The sequence below is a fragment of the Palaemon carinicauda genome, chromosome 4 (assembly GCF_036898095.1).
Source record: "Palaemon carinicauda isolate YSFRI2023 chromosome 4, ASM3689809v2, whole genome shotgun sequence".
NCBI classification, from domain to species: Eukaryota; Metazoa; Arthropoda; class Malacostraca; order Decapoda; family Palaemonidae; genus Palaemon; species Palaemon carinicauda.
In genome coordinates, this window is record NC_090728.1 from 177,130,456 (window position 1) to 177,150,991 (window position 20,536).

The 20,536-nt window shown below is 43.1% G+C and overlaps 1 protein-coding gene across 1 annotated transcript in view; it reads left to right on the forward strand.

Moving 5' to 3' along the window:
• The window catches only part of LOC137639766 (DDB1- and CUL4-associated factor 13), a 70,059-nt gene that overhangs the window by 25,371 nt on the left and 24,152 nt on the right, over positions 1-20,536 (forward strand). The window contains 3 exon segments of the mRNA XM_068372010.1: positions 7,911-8,105; positions 14,844-15,037; positions 15,302-15,494. Of these exon segments, the coding sequence (XP_068228111.1) occupies positions 7,911-8,105; positions 14,844-15,037; positions 15,302-15,494 (582 nt within the window).

Genomic DNA, 20,536 nt, shown 5'->3' on the forward strand with positions numbered 1-20,536 from the left:
TATATATATATATATATATATATATATATATATATATATATATATATATATATATATATATATATATATATATATATATATATATATATATATATATATATATATATGTATGTATGTATATATGTATGTATGTATGTGTATATATATATATATATATATATATATATATATATATATATATATATATATATATATATATATATATATATATATATATATATATATATATATATATATATATATATATATATATATATATATATATATATATATATATATATATATATATATATGTATGTATGTATGTATGTATGTATGTATGTACATACATACATATATATATATATATATATATATATATATATATATATATATATATATATATATATATATATATATATATATATATATATATATATATATATACTGTGTATATATATATATATATATATATATATATATATATATATATATATATATATATATATATATATATATATATATATATATATATACTCACTGTATATATATATATATATATGTGTGTGTATATGTATATATATTTTTCAATATTAAACTTAGCCGGTGATTACATAAGCTGCAGCTCTGCTGCTCGACAGAAAAACTCTACGCTCAAAATCCGCCAGCGATCGCTATGCAGGTAGGGGGTGTACTTCAACAGCGCCATCTGTCGTACAGGTACTCAGTACTCAATGTAAACACAGAACTCAATTTTCTCTCTGTCGTGCCACCGGCAAGACCTACTAAATTCGCTGTTGCTTACTGGATTGGTTTTCACATATTTTTGGTGAAGTACACATTTCTAGTTTTGAGCTTTCGCTTTGCAGACGTTATCTTCAATACATCCTTGCATTCTTTTGTTGATATCGGATTATTTGTTGACGACTTTGGATAGATTTTGAATTCCCCTTTGACTAATTCAAAATGGCTGACCCTTCTCAAGTCCCTAAGTTCAGGAAGTGTAATGCTAGGGACTGTTCAAGGCGTCTTCCGAAGGCCTCTATCGATCCTCACACCGTTTGTTCCAATTGTCGGGATAAAACCTGTCAATTGGAAGATCGATGTGAGGAATGCGTTGGGCTTTCGGAATTCGATTTTATCAAATTCCAGAAGTATACACGTAGGCTAGAGAGAGATAGAGTCAGGAGAAGTTCATCTCGCTCCGTTGAATTTTCCTCTCCTCATGCCCCACAACCTATTCCTTCCCCTGTAGTGGTTGCTCCTGATCCCCCTTCTAGCACTCAACAACCTTCGATGGCAGATATGATGCGTGCCATCCAGGCTCTGGGTGAGAGAGTCGAGTCCTTGGCTAGTGACCGTAACCAACTCATGGCAGACGTCAAGGAGTTGAAGTGCAAGAGTGCAGTGGGTAGTGTTAAAGTGAGTGGTAGTGTTGTGGAAAGTGTTGTGGATAGTGTTGCGCTTGAGGGTTCGTCTGTTCGTGCCTGTCGTCCTCCCAGTCCGGGACATCTTGCAAGCTCCCAAGCCCAGGGGAGAAGCAATGTCGTACGACCAAAGGGTTCGAGAGGCTTTAATCAGCGAACAGACGTTCCCTCCGTGGTTTCGGGCGTATCTAACCAAGATCGCCCCACCCACACGAAGACGAGAGAGCCCATTTATTCCTCGTCTGCGGAAGAGGTTTCTCGTAAGAAACCATGGACCAAGGTCTCGCGGCCTCTTAAGCGCAAGTCGGTCCCTTCCGCGCAAGTCCAACGGCCCAGTTGTAGCCACTGGGTCAGTTCGGACTCGCTGCAGTCTTTCGACGACTGCTCACCTCCTAAGAGAGGCAAAGCGGTACCGCATCAGGCATTAACACCGTCTGTTGCCGCACCTGCTCCTGTAGACCCTAAGTGGTCTTTGCTGCAGACCATGCAGTCACAGTTAACGTCATTGATGCAGGACTTTCGTGCGGAGAAGGTTGACGCTGCACCAACCTTTAGCCTACAACCACTCACGGTTGTGCGTCCGGTGGACGCTGAGGCTACCTTCTCCCGCACTCCAGCTGTGAGAGTCCCGCCACCCATGCGTTCCAGTGTACCCTGCCAGCCGCATGTTGACGTTCAGCGACGCACGGAACCTTCCGTTGACGTTCGCGAGGTACAACAACAGCCTAAGTTGTTTTGTTTTGACGCGGTGCGTCAACCTCCGCAACCCAGTGTGGTTACCTCTACTCGCCCACAGCAGACTAGACAGCCTGGAGTAGACGCTTTGCGTCCCCGCGCTGCTATGGTTGTTGCCAGTTCACAGACTGGGCAACAGTTCCATGACGTTGCGTCCGGTTCAGTCACGCGTGCACCCATGCTGCCGGACTCAGCTGACCAGCCGATTCCTACTCCTTTGCCGCTTCCTCCTCAGTTTTCAGATGATGGACTCTCTGATGATGACGACGCTGCACACATTGACGACCCACATACGGACATCGACGAACCCAAGACCACGCAACCCTCCTTGGACTTTAGAAAAGTTCTTGCTCTGTTCAAGGAGATGTATCCTGATCAGTTTGTGTCTGCGGCTCCACGCTCTCCTCCGTCAGAGTTCGCTTTAGGCACGCAGTCATCCGCACCTGCCTTTACGAAACTCGTCCTCGCCCGCTCGTCCAAGAGAGCTTTACGAGTGTTAGGAGATTGGATGCAGTCCAAAAAGAACCTTGGGAAGACAGCATTTACGTTTCCCCCTGCGAGACTCTCTTCCAGATCGAGCGTCTGGTATGCCACGGGAGAAGTTCTCGGCTTGGGAGTTCCTGCCTCTGCCCAGGGCGACTTCTCAAGTCTAGTAGACTCTCCCCGCAGGCTAGCCATGAGACGCTCTAAGATATGTTGGTCTCCTTCAGACTTAGACCATCTGTTGAAAGGCGTGTTTAGAGCCTTCGAGGTCTTTAACTTTTTGGACTGGTGTCTGGGAGCTTTGAGCAGGAAGATCTCCCCTTCTGACAAGGAAACTTCCTTGCTCATTATGTCCTGCATGGACAAGGCCATACGTGACGGATCCAGTGAGCTTGCGGCTTCGTTCGTATCCGGGGTCCTCAAGAAACGGGAAAACCTTTGCTCTTTCCTGTCAGCTGGAGTAACACCGTGTCAGAGATCGGAACTTCTTTTTGCTCCTCTCTCAAAGTGTCTCTTCCCAGAAGACTTGATAAAGGAGATTGCTGCCTCCTTGATTCAGAAAGACACCCATGACCTGGTTGCGTCCTCTGCCCGCAAAGCCACCCCTTTGCCTACCTTGTCTAGACCCAGGATGGACACTCCAGCGTCCAGATTCATTCCGCCCTTTCGTGGCAGAGCCTCCAGCAGAGGAGGTGCTCGTGCCGAAGGGAGACGTGGGAAGAAGAAAGGTACCAAGTCCTTTAAAGGTAGAGTCTGACTGCCACCTTCTTCAGACAGCAGTGGGAGCCAGACTCAAGAACTTCTGGCAGACCTGGGAGAAAAGGGGCGCAGATGCACAATCTGTGAAGTTGCTCAGAGAAGGGTACAAGATCCCGTTTGTCCGCAAACCCCCTCTAGCAACGTCCCCCATCGATCTCTCTCCCAGGTACAGAGAGGAAGACAAGAGACTAGCTTTGAAGCAGGAGGTGTCTCTCTTACTAGAAAAGGGAGCGGTAGTCAAAGTCCGGGACCATCAATCCCCGGGCTTCTACAACCGTCTCTTCTTAGTGGTAAAGAAGACAGGAGGGTGGAGGCCGGTGCTAGACGTCAGTGCGCTGAATGTCTTTGTCACAAAGCAGACGTTCGCCATGGAGACCACAAAGTCCGTTCTAGCAGCGGTCAGGAAGGAAGACTGGATGGTCTCTTTAGACCTAAGGGACGCATACTTTCACGTCCCCATCCACCCAGATTCCCAACCTTTTCTGAGATTCGTTTACGAAAAGGTTGTCTACCAATTTCAAGCCCTGTGCTTTGGCCTAAGCACAGCTCCTCTTGTTTTTACGAGGCTGATGAGGAATATTGCCAAATTCCTGCATTTAGCGGATATCAGAGCCTCCCTCTATTTGGACGACTGGCTTTAAGAGCTTCTTCCAGTCGTCGCTGTCTGGAGAATCTAAAGTGGACTCTAGATCTGATCAAGGAATTGGGTCTCCTGGTCAATATGGAAAAGTCCCAACTGGTCCCATCCCAAACTATAGTGTATTTAGGGATGGAGATTCACAGTCAAGCTTTTCGGGCTTTTCCGTCGGCCCCCAGAACAAGTCAAGCCCAGGTATGCATCCAGAACATGCTAAAGAAGGAACGATGTTCAGTCAGACAGTGGATGAGTCTGATAGGGACGCTTTCATCCCTGGAACAGTTCGTTTCGTTAGGGAGACTACACCTCCGTCCCCTTCAATTTCACCTAGCTGTTTACTGGAAAAAGGACAAGACGCTAGAAGCGGTCTCGATCCCCATTTCCGAGAAGATGAAGTCATCACTGACTTGGTGGAAGGACAGTATCAACCTCAGAGAGGGTCTGCCCCTGGCTGTTCAGACCCCCAACCACGTTCTCTTCTCGGACGCATCGAACACGGGCTGGGGTGCGACATTAGACGGTCGGGAATGCTCGGGAACGTGGAACTCGAATCAAAGAACGTTACATATCAACTGCAAGGAGCTACTGGCAGTTCATCTGGCCTTGAAAAGCTTCAAGTCCCTCCTTCAAGGCAAAGTGGTGGAGGTGAACTCGGACAACACCACGGCCTTGGCGTACATCTCCAAGCAAGGAGGGACCCATTCTATGACGTTGTACGAGATCGCAAGGGACCTCCTCACCTGGTCAAGAGATCTAAACCTTTCTCTAGTAACGAGGTTCATCCAAGGCAATATGAATGTCATGGCGGATTGCCTCAGTCAGAGGGGTCAAATCATTCCAACAGAATGGACCCTACACAAGGATGTGTGCAAGAGACTATGGGCCACATGGGGCCAACCTACCATAGATCTCTTCGCAACCTCGATGACCAAGAGGCTCCCAATATATTGCTCACCAATCCCGGACCCAGCAGCAGTTCATATAGATGCCTTTCTACTGGATTGGTCCCATCTAGACCTTTATGCATTCCCCCCGTTCAAGATTGTCAACAAGGTACTGCAGAAGTTCGCCTCTCACGAAGGGACAAGGTTGACGTTAGTTGCTCCCCTCTGGCCCGCGAGAGAATGGTTCACCGAGGTACTTCAATGGCTGGTGGACGTTCCCAGAACTCTTCCTCTAAGAGTGGACCTTCTACGTCAGCCACACGTAAAGAAGGTACACCCAGGCCTCCACGCTCTTCGTCTGACTGCCTTCAGACTATCGAAAGACTCTCTAGAGCTAGAGGCTTTTCGAAGGAGGCAGCCAGGGCGATTGCTAGAGTAAGGAGGACATCCACTCTTAGAGTCTACCAGTCGAAGTGGGAAGTCTTCCGAAACTGGTGCAAGTCGGTATCAGTATTCTCGACCAGTACCTCTGTAACCCAAATAGCTGACTTCCTATTATACCTGAGGAAAGAAAGATCTCTTTCAGCTCCCACTATCAAAGGTTACAGAAGCATGTTGGCAACATTCTTCCGTCACAGAGGCTTAGATCTTTCCAACAACAAAGATCTACAGGACCTCCTTAAGTCTTTTGAGACCACGAAGGAGCGTCGTTTGGCTACACCGGGTTGGAATTTAGACGTGGTACTAAGATTCCTGATGTCAGAAAGGTTCGAGCCACTACAATCAGCCTCCTTTAAAGATCTCACTTTAAAGACTCTTTTCCTGGTTTGCTTAGCCACAGCTAAAAGAGTCAGTGAGATTCACGCCTTCAGCAGAAACATCAGATTTTCATCTGAAACGGCTACATGTTCTTTACAGCTTGGTTTTCTAGCCAAAAACGAGCTACCTTCTCGTCCTTGGCCGAAATCGTTCGATATTCCAAGCCTTTCAAATATGGTTGGAAATGAACTAGAAAGAGTCTTATGCCCTGTTAGAGCTCTTAAGTTCTATTTAAGACGAACTAAACCTTTACGAGGACAGTCAGAAGCTTTATGGTGTTCTATTAAAAACCTTTGCCTATGTCAAAGAATGCAGTTTCCTATTATATCAGACTGTTGATACGAGAAGCTCATTCCCAGCTGAATGAGGAAGACCATGCTTTGCTGAAGGTAAGGACACATGAAGTTAGAGCTGTCGCAACTTCAGTGGCCTTTAAACAAAATAGATCTCTGCAGAGTATAATGGACGCAACCTATTGGAGAAGCAAGTCAGTGTTCGCGTCTTTTTATCTTAAAGATGTCCAGTCTCTTTACGAGAACTGCTACACCCTGGGACCATTCGTAGCAGCGAGTGCAGTAGTGGGTGAGGGCTCAACCACTACATTCCCCTAATTCCATAACCTTTTTTAATCTTTCTCTTGAAATGTTTTTTATTGTTGTTTTTGGGTTGTCCGGAAGGCTAAGAAGCCTTTCGCATCCTGGTTGATTTGGCGGGTGGTCAAATTCTTTTCTTGAGAAGCGCCTAGATTAGAGGTTTTGATGAGGTCCTGTAATATGGGTTGCAACCCTTGATACTTCAGCTCCTAGGAGTCGCTCAGCATCCTAAGAGGATCGCGAGGCTCAGTAAGGAAGACTTACTTAAAAAAGGCAGAGTAATTATTCAAGTCGACTTCCTTACCAGGTACTTATTTATTTTATGTTTGTTATTTTGAATAACTGCTAAAATGAAATACAAAATCCTTAGCTCATAATAATGTAAACAATTAATGCTGGTCTCTACCCACCCCCCTGGGTGTGAATCAGCTTATATAATCACCGGCTAAGTTTAATATTGAAAAATGTTATTTTTATAATAAAATAAATTTTTGAATATACTTACCCGGTGATTATATATTAAAGGGCCCTCCCTTCCTCCCCAATAGAGACCCAGTGGACCGAGGAGAAAATTGAGTTCTGTGTTTACATTGAGTACTGAGTACCTGCACGACAGATGGCGCTGTTGAAGTACACCCCCTACCTGCATAGCGATCGCTGGCGGATTTTGAGCGTAGAGTTTTTCTGTCGGGCAGCAGAGCTGCAGCTTATATAATCACCGGGTAAGTATATTCAAAAATTTATTTTATTATAAAAATAACATATTTTCTACCAGGAAGTTGGCTGCCACTCACTCAAAGTTTTTATGGCCTGAACATCAGTTGAGAAAATTAAAAATTTTTCATATTACATGAAATTTTTGTAGTATTATTTGGTAAATAACATAAACTTGATTTGCTCCTTGAAAACACCCATCTGATTGAATGATTTTCTTGTGACAGAGTCGCTTGCCATTCTTTGGCATTCTACCCTTCTAGATCACTGTATAAGGCACTTCTTTCAATTTTATATAGATTTTCTTACAGATGACTTGTGGGCTCTAATGCATTTTCTGAATAATTTTTTTTTTTATATATATATTGAATGTACAGTAGTTATTGAGCAATTTTTTAATAAGTTTAGGACATTATTATATTATTTTCTTCTATGAATAAAGTATGAACTCGCCAGCTTAAATTTGTCTCAAATATTATGCCGAAGAGTTTTACAGTAAGAAGTTCACGACAGAAATTAGTAGGTTGTCAAAAGATGTGTTGCTCCACAGCTAGTAAATAAACTTGAGATCTCAATGATCGGGATGTTTTTGACATGTGATTAGAGGGTGGTATTAACAGTTAGTTAAGAAAGTACCTTAGTAAATTTGGAAGTAACCCGATATAGGACCACTAGGAACATCCCGATAATCATGGAAAAATGGGATCGATAAAAATCTAGAGTAGATGAATATTCAGGCAGAAATTGCATAAGACTTGTTTTGTGTTTAACCCTGCAAAAAATATAATGTATAAAACGCAATAATAGTGATGCCCCTTACTGTAGTTCACAAACTTACACTGTTGAAAGTGTTTGGAAGTAAGATTATTTTCTTTTGCAGGTTTATCTGTGGGATCTTTCTCACAAAAAATCGGAATGGAAAGTTCAGGCCCATAGTGGACAGGTGTGGTCCATCATGTCAGCCCCTGATGGAAAGTCATTTTTCTCTGTAGGCAATGATAAAACAATAAAACGTTGGTCATTAGATTCTGCTTTTGATGGCAAAGACCTTCCTATGGATACTTGGATGTGTGAGGTAAGTCTGTCAAAATTTGCCAAAATTTCTTTCCTTCAAAGGGAGGCGAGCTGCGATTTGCTATACTGTACTTTATATTATGAAAACTTATAATAAAGTCTTTGATATGTTAATGTCTAATAAATCTATGTTAGAGTATTGTAGCTTAGTTTATTTTATATTTTGTTGTGGTAATTTTTTACCTAACTAGCTGTTGATCTGAGATTTTCTATGAAAATATATTTGTTCCGTAACTGGAATATAAACCTACGCTATTTATTAGTGGTTATTACTTTTAGTGAAGCTGAAAGGACGAGCCTTTAGAGTTTTAGTGAGGGTTAACTACCCTTTCCGCTTGTTAGCTGGGGTAGGGGGCTGTTAGCTTGCTACCGCTCCCACTCACATACCAGTGATTTAGATCACTTTGCTTTTGGCTCGGATGATGAACGGTCGTTGCCGTTCTTCATCCTTGCCTATTTTGGACTGCCATTAATTGCATTTGTTTGTGTTTTCTCTTTGATTAGTATCTGTGTTAACTTCTGTCGACCTTGTGTACTTGCCCTGGATTTGAAGGCCAGCCCTGTGGAATCTTCATGTCAGCCGTAGACACAGATCACCACAAATTTTTTCCCGCCTGCAGAGGTCAACTGTGCTATAGTGATAACAGGTGTAGTGTGTGTCGGGAGTAGTCTGCCTCCCAGTGAGAAAGGTTTGGGCGACGGCAAAAGAAGTCAAAGCGGGATATTTCTCCATCGAAGGTTTCTTCGAAAGGGGAAAAACCCAAGGATGGCCTCTTCTTCCACTTCCCGACTTTCCTCCGAAGCTCCTGCTCATTCGGTCTCTTCCGAGAGACCGTCAAGTAGTAGTGTAGACCCTTTAATTTATGGCCAACTCCAGTCCTCGAGAGATGGTGTTGCTTTCCCTAGCGAAGCGGCCCCACTTCTCCCACGGGGTGAGGGCTTTTTTTACAGGTGTGGTCGTCCTTGGGGCTTCTGGGTCCGCCCTCCACCTACTCCTTGCTGCAATTCATCATTCGTGGTGCTAGTGCGCAGTCTTTGTCGACTTTGGAGTTGGATCCTCTGTCGTGCGTCGATGTTGTGGTGTCTGAGGCGTCTTCTGTGGCCGCTGCCGACGCTCCTGCACCCTCAGACTCTCCAGCCCTTGCTGCCGACTGTGTTTCTCCAGTTCCTGTTCATCCTTCGAGGGGGAAACTAAGTCCTTCGTCTGTCTCTCCTGTGAGTGTTTCTCCTTAGAGGAAAGTCCATTCATAGAGACTCTTCTGCGGAAGACTACTGCTTCTAAAGGTCAGCTTGTTGATCCTCCGGCCTGTAGAGGAAGTCTTCGATCTTGCAGAGCTCGCCCTCTTCGTCACCTTAGAGGTGACCCATCACCATCAGTGAAAATGCACCTCTTCAGCCTCATCTTCGCAGCCGTTCCCCACAGAGGAGCCTCCACTTCAGTCGTCTTCCGGCCCTCGACCTTCGCCCGTTCCTGGACCCTCTCCTGACGATGCTGCCACTAGTCCTTGGACTTCGACCCTGGATTCTTCTGCGTATCGTTTGCGCTCCCCGTCGGAGGATGTTTGCCCTTCCAAAGGGCAAATCCCTGTTCCAGAACTTCCTTCATGCCGACCCTGTGCAGCTGCGCTCTCATGCGCAGCGACGTTCTCCTGCGCGTCAGCACTCCAACTCGCAAGCGCTCTCCTGCGCGCCAGCACTTTCCTTCGCGCCACTACTCTCTGGCTCGCCAGCGCTTACCTGCGTACCAGCGCTCTCCTGCGCACTGCGTTACTGCATGCCATCACACTCCTGCGCGCAAGCACTCTCTGATCTTGCCAGTGCTCTCCTGCGCACTTGCGCCAAGTCTTAAAACTTGTTCCCCCGTCTTCAAAACATTCTCACAGTAGAGAATTTACCTGGTCACCGGTGCCCCATTCCCCTCCCCCAAATGCATGACTGTACAGAGCAACAGCCGGGGAAAGGGAGAGGAGGCTCCACAGGAGGGTTCAGAATCCAGAAGATTCTATCTTTGAAGGCGGACCCACCACCGCAAACATCGGTAGAGACTCCTTACAGGGAACCTTCAGTCCCTTTCTCTTCAGGGGATCTTTCTGACAGTGCATCAGTCAGCAAGCAGTCTTGGTTCAGTGCCATGGTCAGAGCAGTAGTGCAAGCCTTCGGGCCTGTCATGTCATCTCGCTCTTCAGAGACCTCCCATCCAACGGCACCAGCAGACCTACTGCGAGGAACTTTGGCTTCTTCTCCCCTGAAGAGGAAAAGAGGAGTCTCAGACGCGGTTACATCCCCTAGGGTGAAACTAACTCCTGTTAGGCCTTCGAGGCCTTTCCTTCCTGTCTCTCCCGCCGGACACTTTCCTACCTCACCTCTGCCAAGGGAGTCGCGCGAGGTATTAACTTCCTCCCTTCCACCTTCAACACCGAGACAAACTTCTGAGGTATTGCCAAGGTCTGGGGATCATGGCAAACCTTGAGAAATCCTCCCTGCTTCCTACGCAGAGACTGGTATATCTAGGCATGATATGAGACACTAATCTCCACAAAACCTTCCCATGAGACGACAGAATAACGAGACTGAGAAAGGTCGCAAGACCCTTTCTCAGGCGAGAAAAACTTCCAGGCCAGACGTGGCTACGTCATCTCGGACACCTTTCATCTGTGGCCAGTCTAATTCCCAACGGTCGCCTCAGAATTTGATCTCTCCAGTGGCGACTCAAGTCCTGGTGGAATCAGGCCTTCGACTCCCCGGACATCCTGATCCCCATGGGATCAACGGAACAGATGGATGTCGAATGGTGGGTGTCAGACGAGAACCCACGTGCTTCACCACATGACCTCAGACCTCTGGTCAGAGTCAGAAGAGTACCTCCACATAAATCTCTTGAAGATGTAGGCCGTCTTTCTGGCCCTTCAACAGTTCCACCAGTTCCTGGCAGGCCACTCACTGGTGGTGATGATTGACAACACCACAGTAGTGGCTTACAACAACAAACTAGGAGGTACCTTTATGCAGCCCCTATCCCATCTAGCAGTAGAGATACTGAGAAGGGCCGAGATTCAATAGATACCACTATCGGCATGCTTCATTCCAGGCAAAAGGAATGGGCTCGCCGACAATCTGAGCAGATGGTGAGTACCGAGTGGTGTTTGGATCATCTAGTAGTCAACAAAGTCCTGACTTTGTGGGGTTCTCTGACTGTGGATCTCTTCACAATGGCCCTGAACTTCAGGCTCCCGTTGTACTGTTCTATCAAGCAGCCTCAGGTGTTTTAACCACTTGTTGTGCAGCCACCACAGGACTAATAGAGAATGTGTCTATGTTCCTGTAGGTTACGTCTTGCAGGTAGTGAGCGGTGAAGGTTATCTTTTGCTTCCACATGTTCTTTTGAACAGCTGGAACATTACCATGTCCCTAACATCATGAGGTCTGTTCATCATGTTGGAGGAGGGTTGGGATTCAAGGCCAGGACAATGACCCTGTGAATCCAAGCCAAGATGTTCTTCCTGACTCTACTCTTGACTTTCCCGTCGAAAGTTGGGGGTGATCTGCTAATGTTCTTTTGAGGTAACACCTCAAACTCCTTACTGGGCTTAGTAACAGTTGATCTGGGTCATCGTTTACAGCACGAAGACTCCCAGTTCACAAGGGCCCGACTCTAGTATCTGCTACTCCTGGGTTTTGAATCTTGGCAATAAACATAGGGATGAAGTTGAGAATTTCCTCCCCCATCCCCTTGAATGGACAATGTCATAGAAAAGACCACGCAGTTCACTCTTGAATGAGACCTGAGAGCTTTCCTTGCATTGAAATCAATTATCTTTTATCATAACACTTGAATGAAACCGGAAAGCTTTCTTTGCATTGAAATGAGTTATCTTTTAGCATAACACTCTTGAATGAGACCTAAGAGCTTTCCTTACTCTTTTGGCTGCAGCCAAGGCAAGCAGGAACACTGTCTTCAAAGTGGGGTGGCGATGCTGGTAGTGTAATGGTTTGTATGGAGCACCCTTCAGATTGAAGGATGCGAACCACGTTCCAAGGAGAAGGTTTATCGTCTAACTAGGGGCAGGTAAGCTTAAACCTTCATATGAGGAAAGAAGGTTCCAACAAGGAACATATATCGACTCCTTTCAGTTTAAAGGCAAGACTCAAGGCTGAGTGGTAGCCTTTCAGTGCTGAAACCGAGAGGAGCATTTCCTTTTGAAGGTGCACAAGGAACTCCACTATTGTTGGAATAGTGGCATCGAGGGGAGAGGTACCCCTTCCATAGCCTGGTCAAAGGTGTCCAGCCATCCTTCTTGCAACTTGTTGCAAAAATACCCTAAGTTAGGAGATGCTGGCTAGTCTACAAGCGTGAAGTCGTAGCGAAGCTACAGTTTTGTGGAATATGTTCGCATGTGTCTATTTGAGCAGATGGTGTTGTGGAGGGAGTTTTCTCGAATTTTTTTGCTGAAGGTCTGGGAAACACTCTGCGTGATGTCATAGCAGAACTATGAGAGTCCTGGAGAGGTTGTCTGATGCTCTAGTCTTGTTGAGTACTCTTCTCATCAGAAAGAATGTGGGAAAGGCGTAGACGTCGATGTTGTCCCAACGTTGTTGGAATGTATCTTGCCAGAGAGCCTGGGGAGCAGTACAGCGGGAGCCTTAAATTCAAGCACGTCGCGAAAAGGTCCACCATTGGGGAACCCCAGAAAGTCAGGCCTGTTGGCTACTAGGTGGTTCAAAGACCGCTCAGAGCCCTCTTTATAAGTTGCTCTGCTTAGATTGTCCGCAAGCACATACCTCTTGCCCAGAATGAAGCAAGTCAACTGGGACATGGAGTTGTCTTCTGCTCTTCTCAGTATATCTACTGCGATAAGGTACCGCCTTGTTTGTTTATGTAAGCCACTACTGTGGTGTTGTTGTTCATCAACACCACTGAGTGACCTGCCCGAAACTGCTGGAACTGTTGGAAGGCTAGGAAGGCTGCCCTCATCTTCAAGAGATTTATCTGCTGGTACCCTTCGGACTCCGACCAGAGGCCTGTGGCCGTGTGGTGTAGCATGTGGGCCCCACCATTCTTTTGATGCCTCTGAATAGAGCATCAATTCCGGGGGATTCTTCTCTGCCATCCATTACCTGAGGTCTGTCTGCTCCTCTAGTCCTATGGGGACTAGGGTGTCTGGGGAATTGCTGGTCTGATTCTAGTTGGACTTCAGCTGCCACTGGAGAGATCGGATCCTGAGGCAACCGTTGGGCTCTAGACGGGCCAGGGATGACCTATGAGACACGACCATCGCTGGGCTGAAAGCTATTTTCATCTGAGGAAGGGCCTTGCTGCCTTCCTCAACCTCTGTAACCTGTCATTTGATGTTAGGATTTTCTGTTGATCGGTGTCGATGATCATACCTAGATATACCAATCTTTGAGAGGGAAGCAGGGATGACTTCTCAAGGTTTACCATGATCCCCAGATCTTGGCAAACCACTTGAAGTCTGCCTTGGTGTTGAAGAAGGGTTGCCACCGAGTCTGCTAGGATCAGTCAGTCATCTAGATATCTTAGGAGACAGATGTTGATCCTGTGAGCCCAGGATGACATTAAGACGAACATTCTCATGAAGACCTAAGGTGCCTGGGAAAGACCGAAATACAGCACCTTGAACTGGTATTTCTTGTTGTGGAGTATGATCCTTGGATACTTGGAAGTATGCATCCTAGAGATCCAGTGTGTACATGAAGGCGAGAGGTGGGATCCTTCAACGGTCCAAGGTAGATGACACTCCGAGATCGTGCTGTACCACACTTCTCAGTGACAATGGCTCCACCTCCAAGGAACCCGGTGCATGTGTCTTTTCAGCACCCAGTTGAAGGAGCTCTAGCGTCTCCTTCGATGGGGGACCGGTTATACCCAGCGACGGCCAAACCTGTAACAAATCAGACGATGAGAAAGCTCTACTTGAGGGGAGGGCAGAACTGTTTCCTTGGGGAAGCAGTCCTGTCCCTCTAACTCCAAGGCTGATCTGGTGTTAGCCGGTCTACGCTTCTACTCGATTGTTCCCCGGGGGACATCGATCGAGCAGGAACTTCGAGAAGAGATTGGGGCTTCAAAAATGAAGTTTTAGGTTTCTTCGACTTCGAGGAAGACCCCGAAAGCGAAGAAGCCCTCTTGGATTCTTCCTTCACCAGCGCCCAAACCTCTCCCACTGGGAGGTAGACGACTCCCGGCATTCAGGCCATGTGTTGTCCAGATTACAATGCTGCCCTCGGTAGGACAGCCACAACAGATCCGTATCAACAGAGGACATGAAAGTTCCACAGTAACGGCCCTCAGGTCCTGGACAAGTCTGCATGAGGATGGTCAAAGAGAAAGCACACAAACACTTAAGAGACAAAGATCAATAAGTATCAAGTTGGGAATGGCAAGTCAAAAAAGGAGAAGAGCAGCAATGTCTGTTCTCCACCGAGCCAAAGCAAGAAATGGTTACTGTTTTCAGCCCAGGTGTGTGAATGGACCAGGTAGCAAACTACTCCCCCAGCTAACTAGTGGGTGGGTGGTTAAACCTCGTTAAAAGTCTTATGGCTCATCTTTCAGCCTTTCCGAAAGTAATATCCCCACTAAATAGCGTTGGTTTGTATTAGTGATGGAGCAACTACATTTTAAGGATCTTTGTCACTTTTCTGGAGGCCATACCCATAAAACATACTGTATTGTACATTGTGTAGATTCCTTTGAATAATTAGTTTAATCATTACTTATTTGCAGACAATGGTAACAGGCATTACTCATCACAGGCACAGAAATGAATTTATTACTTGTGGAGAACGTATTCTTTTATGGGATGCCAGTACAAAAGCACCTAAATTTTCTTACGACTGGAGCACTACAGGAGATAAGAATGAAGCTAGTGTTGTTGCTGTAAAATTTAATCCAGTTGAAACAAATATTTTTGGTAAGTTGTATGATTTTGCTTCCTTTCTGTCTTGGTTGACATGGTTTGGAATAGTCTTGACTTGATTATATTTCGTAACACTTATTACTGAAATGATTTTATGTGATTTCCTCTGAATTGCACTTAAATTGTTAATCTTATATGTTGCTGTATGGAAGTGTTACTCATTTGCATCAAATTTAAAAAATTCATGTCATACTCTGTGCTAGTATGTAATGTATACATATGTATGTCTATACTGTACAGTATTTTTGTTTTATGATAATTTTAGGATGCTAATGAAAAATCTTGAGGGAGCTCAGAAAGATAATTGGGTCCTACACGAATACAAACCCTCATCCTTTAATAGGAGTATGCTTTTAGAGAAACTAGATATGGATGTAAAAACTTTTAACGAGGTGGCAGAGAAACCTTACTCACCCAACAAGTCAATGAGCCCTCACTTTGTTTTAAGGTGCCAGAAAGTACAAACATACTTCTAGTGGCCTTCAACTAGGCGTTTTAATCTTTTGTGTTTTCTTTTAGATAATTGTTAGCAAATCGTTGTCGGCAAGGGATATTTAGTAGGAAGGATGGATTTTCCCTGGTTTTCTGATAACTAGCTGTGTGACAGTTTTCTGTGCAAACCTGCCGATATTCACATTCTTGTTCCCGTTAGCATTCATTTTAGCTGTTTATTCCCTATTTTGTGTGGCATGGTGAAGATGGCGACAACGTATTCCTAAAGAGGTTGGCAATCCTTAGACATCAATGTGCTCCATCAGACTAATAAGAAGAGCGCATCCTTCTTCCTTCAGTGTCTTTCGTTCTCGGTAAGGTGCTAAGGATGTATCACCTTGATGTGCCATCTCTTCTTGGAGTTCCGGAGACCTCTTCCCCGTTGAAGAGAGAAATTTAAGGTCCTCCTCCACTTCTGCCTTATGTGTATCTCATCACGCTGCCTGCCAGGATAGAAGGGCTCAGCCCTTTTCCTCTTTATGGATCGATATGAGTAGTATATGCGTAATCCTAACGTTTTTCTCTCCGTAGTAGAGATAGTACTGCTTCAAAAGTCCGACTAGCTTCACCAAAGGTGTAGAAGAGGAAGACATCTCAATGCAGAGTACTCCGGTGAAGGCACTCTTACAGGAGCAAGCCATCACTTGTTCATGTTGCCTTCTCCCAAGACTAGACTTTTGCCTTCTACTTACTATATGCCGCAGGCTTAAGAGTTTTAAGACTTCATTAGATCATCTTGTACATTTTCCCCTTTAATACATTCGGGGAAAGTACCACATGTTTGATCCCTATGTGATGAATCCCCCCCGATACATTCCGGAAACATACCCCGCGTTACATCCCGATACTGTACATCGGTTCCTTAAAAGCAAGAACCATACACATGCACCAGATCACTATGTGCACACGATACTCTCTGAAATTGGAAAACAAAGAAGACTGATCGATTGAGTTGCTTACGTGCGACTCCTACCTTTTCCCTCCCCATGAGAGCGACATGATATATATAGATACATGGTACAGATCTTCACGCACCTGCTACGTATGCTCTTTCCTCATGAGAGCAAGCACTTGCACTGCCGATAGTTATAAAAGCCCCCTCCCTCCTTTTCTTCCCGTACAATTTCTTTCTCTTGTGGGAGAGAAAGAGAAGTGGTGCATGCCAAGAATTGTTCCCTTGGAATAGAAATTGGTATACACCACTTTGTCATCAGTACATACTCTTCTCATTAGGTATATATCAGGAACTTTTTCATCAATGAGTTTAAGTATCGGTATGCAGTATATGTGCTTACACACCTGCTACCTGTGCTGTTTCTCATGAGAATAACATGTGCACTGCCACAGTTTCACCTGTTTATTGTCTCCTACTGAATTTAGTGGCCCCAACTGAGTGTTGCTCTTCACTTGAAGATGTCTGATCAAGGTAGCTACGTGTCTCCGATGATTTCTCCCCGTATACATGAGGGAGAATCAGTAGATACCAATATCGTACCAACCTCTGAGCGGTACCTTCCAAAAATATACTTCCTACCTCAACACCCCTCAAAGTCCTAGACTGAAGGTCAAAGTGAGGGCTCAGTGGCATGTTGGGTGGGCCATTCATCAGTAACTACCGCCATCTCAAAGTTTTAACTACAGTAACCAACTTCACTGAAATAATACAGTACTCCTATTAAAAGACGCAGGCTAGTATAGTTAAGAAAAACACAAAATACTTTAGAAATTTGTGAGTAGTTTTCATGGATGTTGCATGAAAAATTTATATCAAGTCTTAAGAAACCCGGAGGGAGATGAAGAAACTGAAAATTTATTTAATTCTACTCCAGGTGTGGTAAATTTAACACTATAAATTGCATGCACTAAGTTGATACTAAGGTAAATAAATAAGATCAAAATAAATATAGTTGACCAAAACATGAAACCGAGTGAAGTCTAGAAAAGGTTTAAAGAATAAATGTCAGCAAACAGAGCTGAACTGTGGGAGGTGTAGTCTGTATTGAAGAGAGAGACATGGCAGTTGAGTCAAGAAGTACAGTCAAGTTCAAAAGTCTACCAGAACTCATACGTTAGTGAATCTATCTTATTGAAAAATCATCAGAGCCTATTCAATTTGACTGTATCAAGGGCAATTGAAGATAGTGTACTATAGTATATATTTCGAGTCTCAGAAAACCATATGAGATTTCAATTCTCCCTAAAAATGGTGAAAGAATTGAGTTATACTGTACTGCGAGTATTGGATAAAAGCATAGAGGTATCAAGGTCATGGGAAATTACATGAAGATTGTGATAAAACACTAAATGAAAACTATGATAGGGAAAAGTAAGTGTTAAGTTGGAAGTAGCAAAGGGGTTTAGAAATGATAGGTAAGATGTGAAAACATAAAACCATGTCAAACCGGAAAACGGTGCAGTTGAAGTTGAAAATGAAAAAAAAATATAGGCAGCAGCAATTTGGGAAGCCTCTGATTATAGAAAATTAATGTGAACTGAAGGATGTTGTCTTGATAGAGGGATTGATAAAAAATTAGATATACTGTATATTACTGTGTAAAAGGCAACATTTTAAGACCAGTTTTGGATGAAAAAAGTCAGGGTTTGCCCATTACACAAGAGATACTTTTGGAATTTTGAAAATATTTATTTTCTCGACCTCTGTTGTGTTGTGGGTATTCTAATTGCATATGGTTCATCAATAGGCTAGTAGTTTGGAAGGATTGACTTAGAATCATATAATATACTCATTTTAATTGCGGTATATAGTTTTATGTTTAAGTAAAATAGTAATATTCACTGGTAATTTTATCTTTATTTATTTATAGTACTGTACTTGGGCTATGCTGTGTTAACCTGATGGTAGATAGCCTACTTGTCTGAAAGCTAGATTTTCCATATTTGTACAGGTAATTAATTTTTCTACTTAAACGTTATTTAGGAAGGATTGACTTAACAACGTATAATATGCTCAGTATAATCATACACCATAGTTGTGTGTTTTTGTAAATCAAAATCAAGAATTAATTTTTTCTTTATTACAGTAGGAATGTTTACATTACAGTATTTGCAAAGAGGTGGTGGTAGTGGTGGTTGTCCGAAACCTCAAAATTTGCAGGTTATCGGCACCTACACTATGTTATACAGGGAAACAATGATGCAAATAAGTATAAAAAAAGAAAATAACTTAATTTAAAGAACTTTAGATTAAAAACCATCAAAATCAACACTGCCATTTGAACTAATAAAAACTGTTTCAAAAAATTCATCAGGACAGCATTGTCATGGGGATCATCTTCGTTGCTTTCGTTTGCGCTACTAGCACTGTCATCATCCTCCGTTCCGTCTAAATTGGTTGAAATGCTTTTGCTGTATACTTAGAAATTCAAAATGAATTAAATAAAGAGTATTTTATATCATGCTTTTGCTAAAAACGCCACCTAGAACGGAAACTATTGATTTGTTTATGTTCCATCGCTGATCATAACGAATAAACGAATGCTTTTACACATCTGTATATAGGTTAGCTTTTGCAGCAACAACTATCTTACCAAGTGTTGGTTATGTAATAATGTTATTAATATTGATTTACTTACTTAATCTTTAGAAATTCAAAATAAATGAAATAAGAGCGATTATTTGTCATGTTTTCCCTAAAAACGGCGCCTAAAACAGAAACGTTTTGTTTACGTTTCATCACCAATTATGACAAACAAATGAACACATTTACACATACCAAGTGATGACAAATGATACTAAGAGCTTTTAGTAAAGATGTTGTTATAAATAAAGATTATATGTGTGGTAAAATATTTATTAGAAAAGTGCAGTAACATTAAGCTGGCCTTAGAATGTCGTTCACCCATTACATGGAGTATATGATAAAAACGGCTTTTTATAGGAAATTTTGGGGTTCGCCTTTTACCTGGGGTCATCCTTTACACGGTGATATGCAGTATTTATCAGGATTTTGGGCAAAAAGAGCTCTTTAGGAATATTATCGAAGAGTTGACCATGATTTGTGAGATTTGATAAGTAACAAAATATAAGACAAGATGAAATAAGAATTGTAAATACATAACAGATAGACTTATTAAACTGCTCGAAAAAGATTTTTACAGAGTTTGAATGTCTGAAGTTTTGTTGGTTTAACTGCTGTATATGATTAGGGAGGTCATTCCATAATTTGTTCACGGTTTGAATACAACTTTGACCCTACCCCTAATTGAGTTTTTAAACTATTTACTGTTCTACTCCTCTCCTCACTAATCAAATATCTTACAGTTATGATTGTTTTACAAGTCTGTTCCTTACTTATATCGTATATAATTTTGCTATTTATTTTTGTTCACTTATCAAATAAGATAATTTAGGCAAGTGTTGACCCTGTGCTACTGTACTAGATTCAGGAAAATAAGGCATTTGCAAATGAAAAGGAGATTTATGATTTGATGTTACAAAATCTTAAGACTCAAGGTAGGAGCAAGAAAAGCATATTTTGAATGAGAAAATTATGAAGAGATTCGTCCAATGTTAAAAAATAAAGAGATGGTCTTTACATGCAATGTGTAAGGAGCAGTTTATCAGGAAAATGATACAATAGTACCTTATATAACTTGACAAGCTTTACCTTTTTATTTATAAGTTTTCACCCATATAACATTTCTTTTTAAGAATAATGTCTTTTTCTATTATGGCACTTTAAATAAAGATTCAAGATTTCACTTCCGTGCTATTTTTAGATAGAAATTCAAGTCTTCACTACTACAATACTAGGTAGAAATTCAGACAGAAAATGCTCAAGACAAGAATGTTTCACATCTAACTTTAAGAGAAAACCCAGCATAATATACTGTGGTGTTAAAGCCTGTGTACTTATTTATTCTGACCATATTACTGTGATAATTATTTGGTTGCTGATGTATTGTGCATCCCAAAAATGATACTGCCTGCCACTGTGTGAGCATTATGGTAAACGTTTCAACCTCCCATCCCTTTCATGCTGCATTGC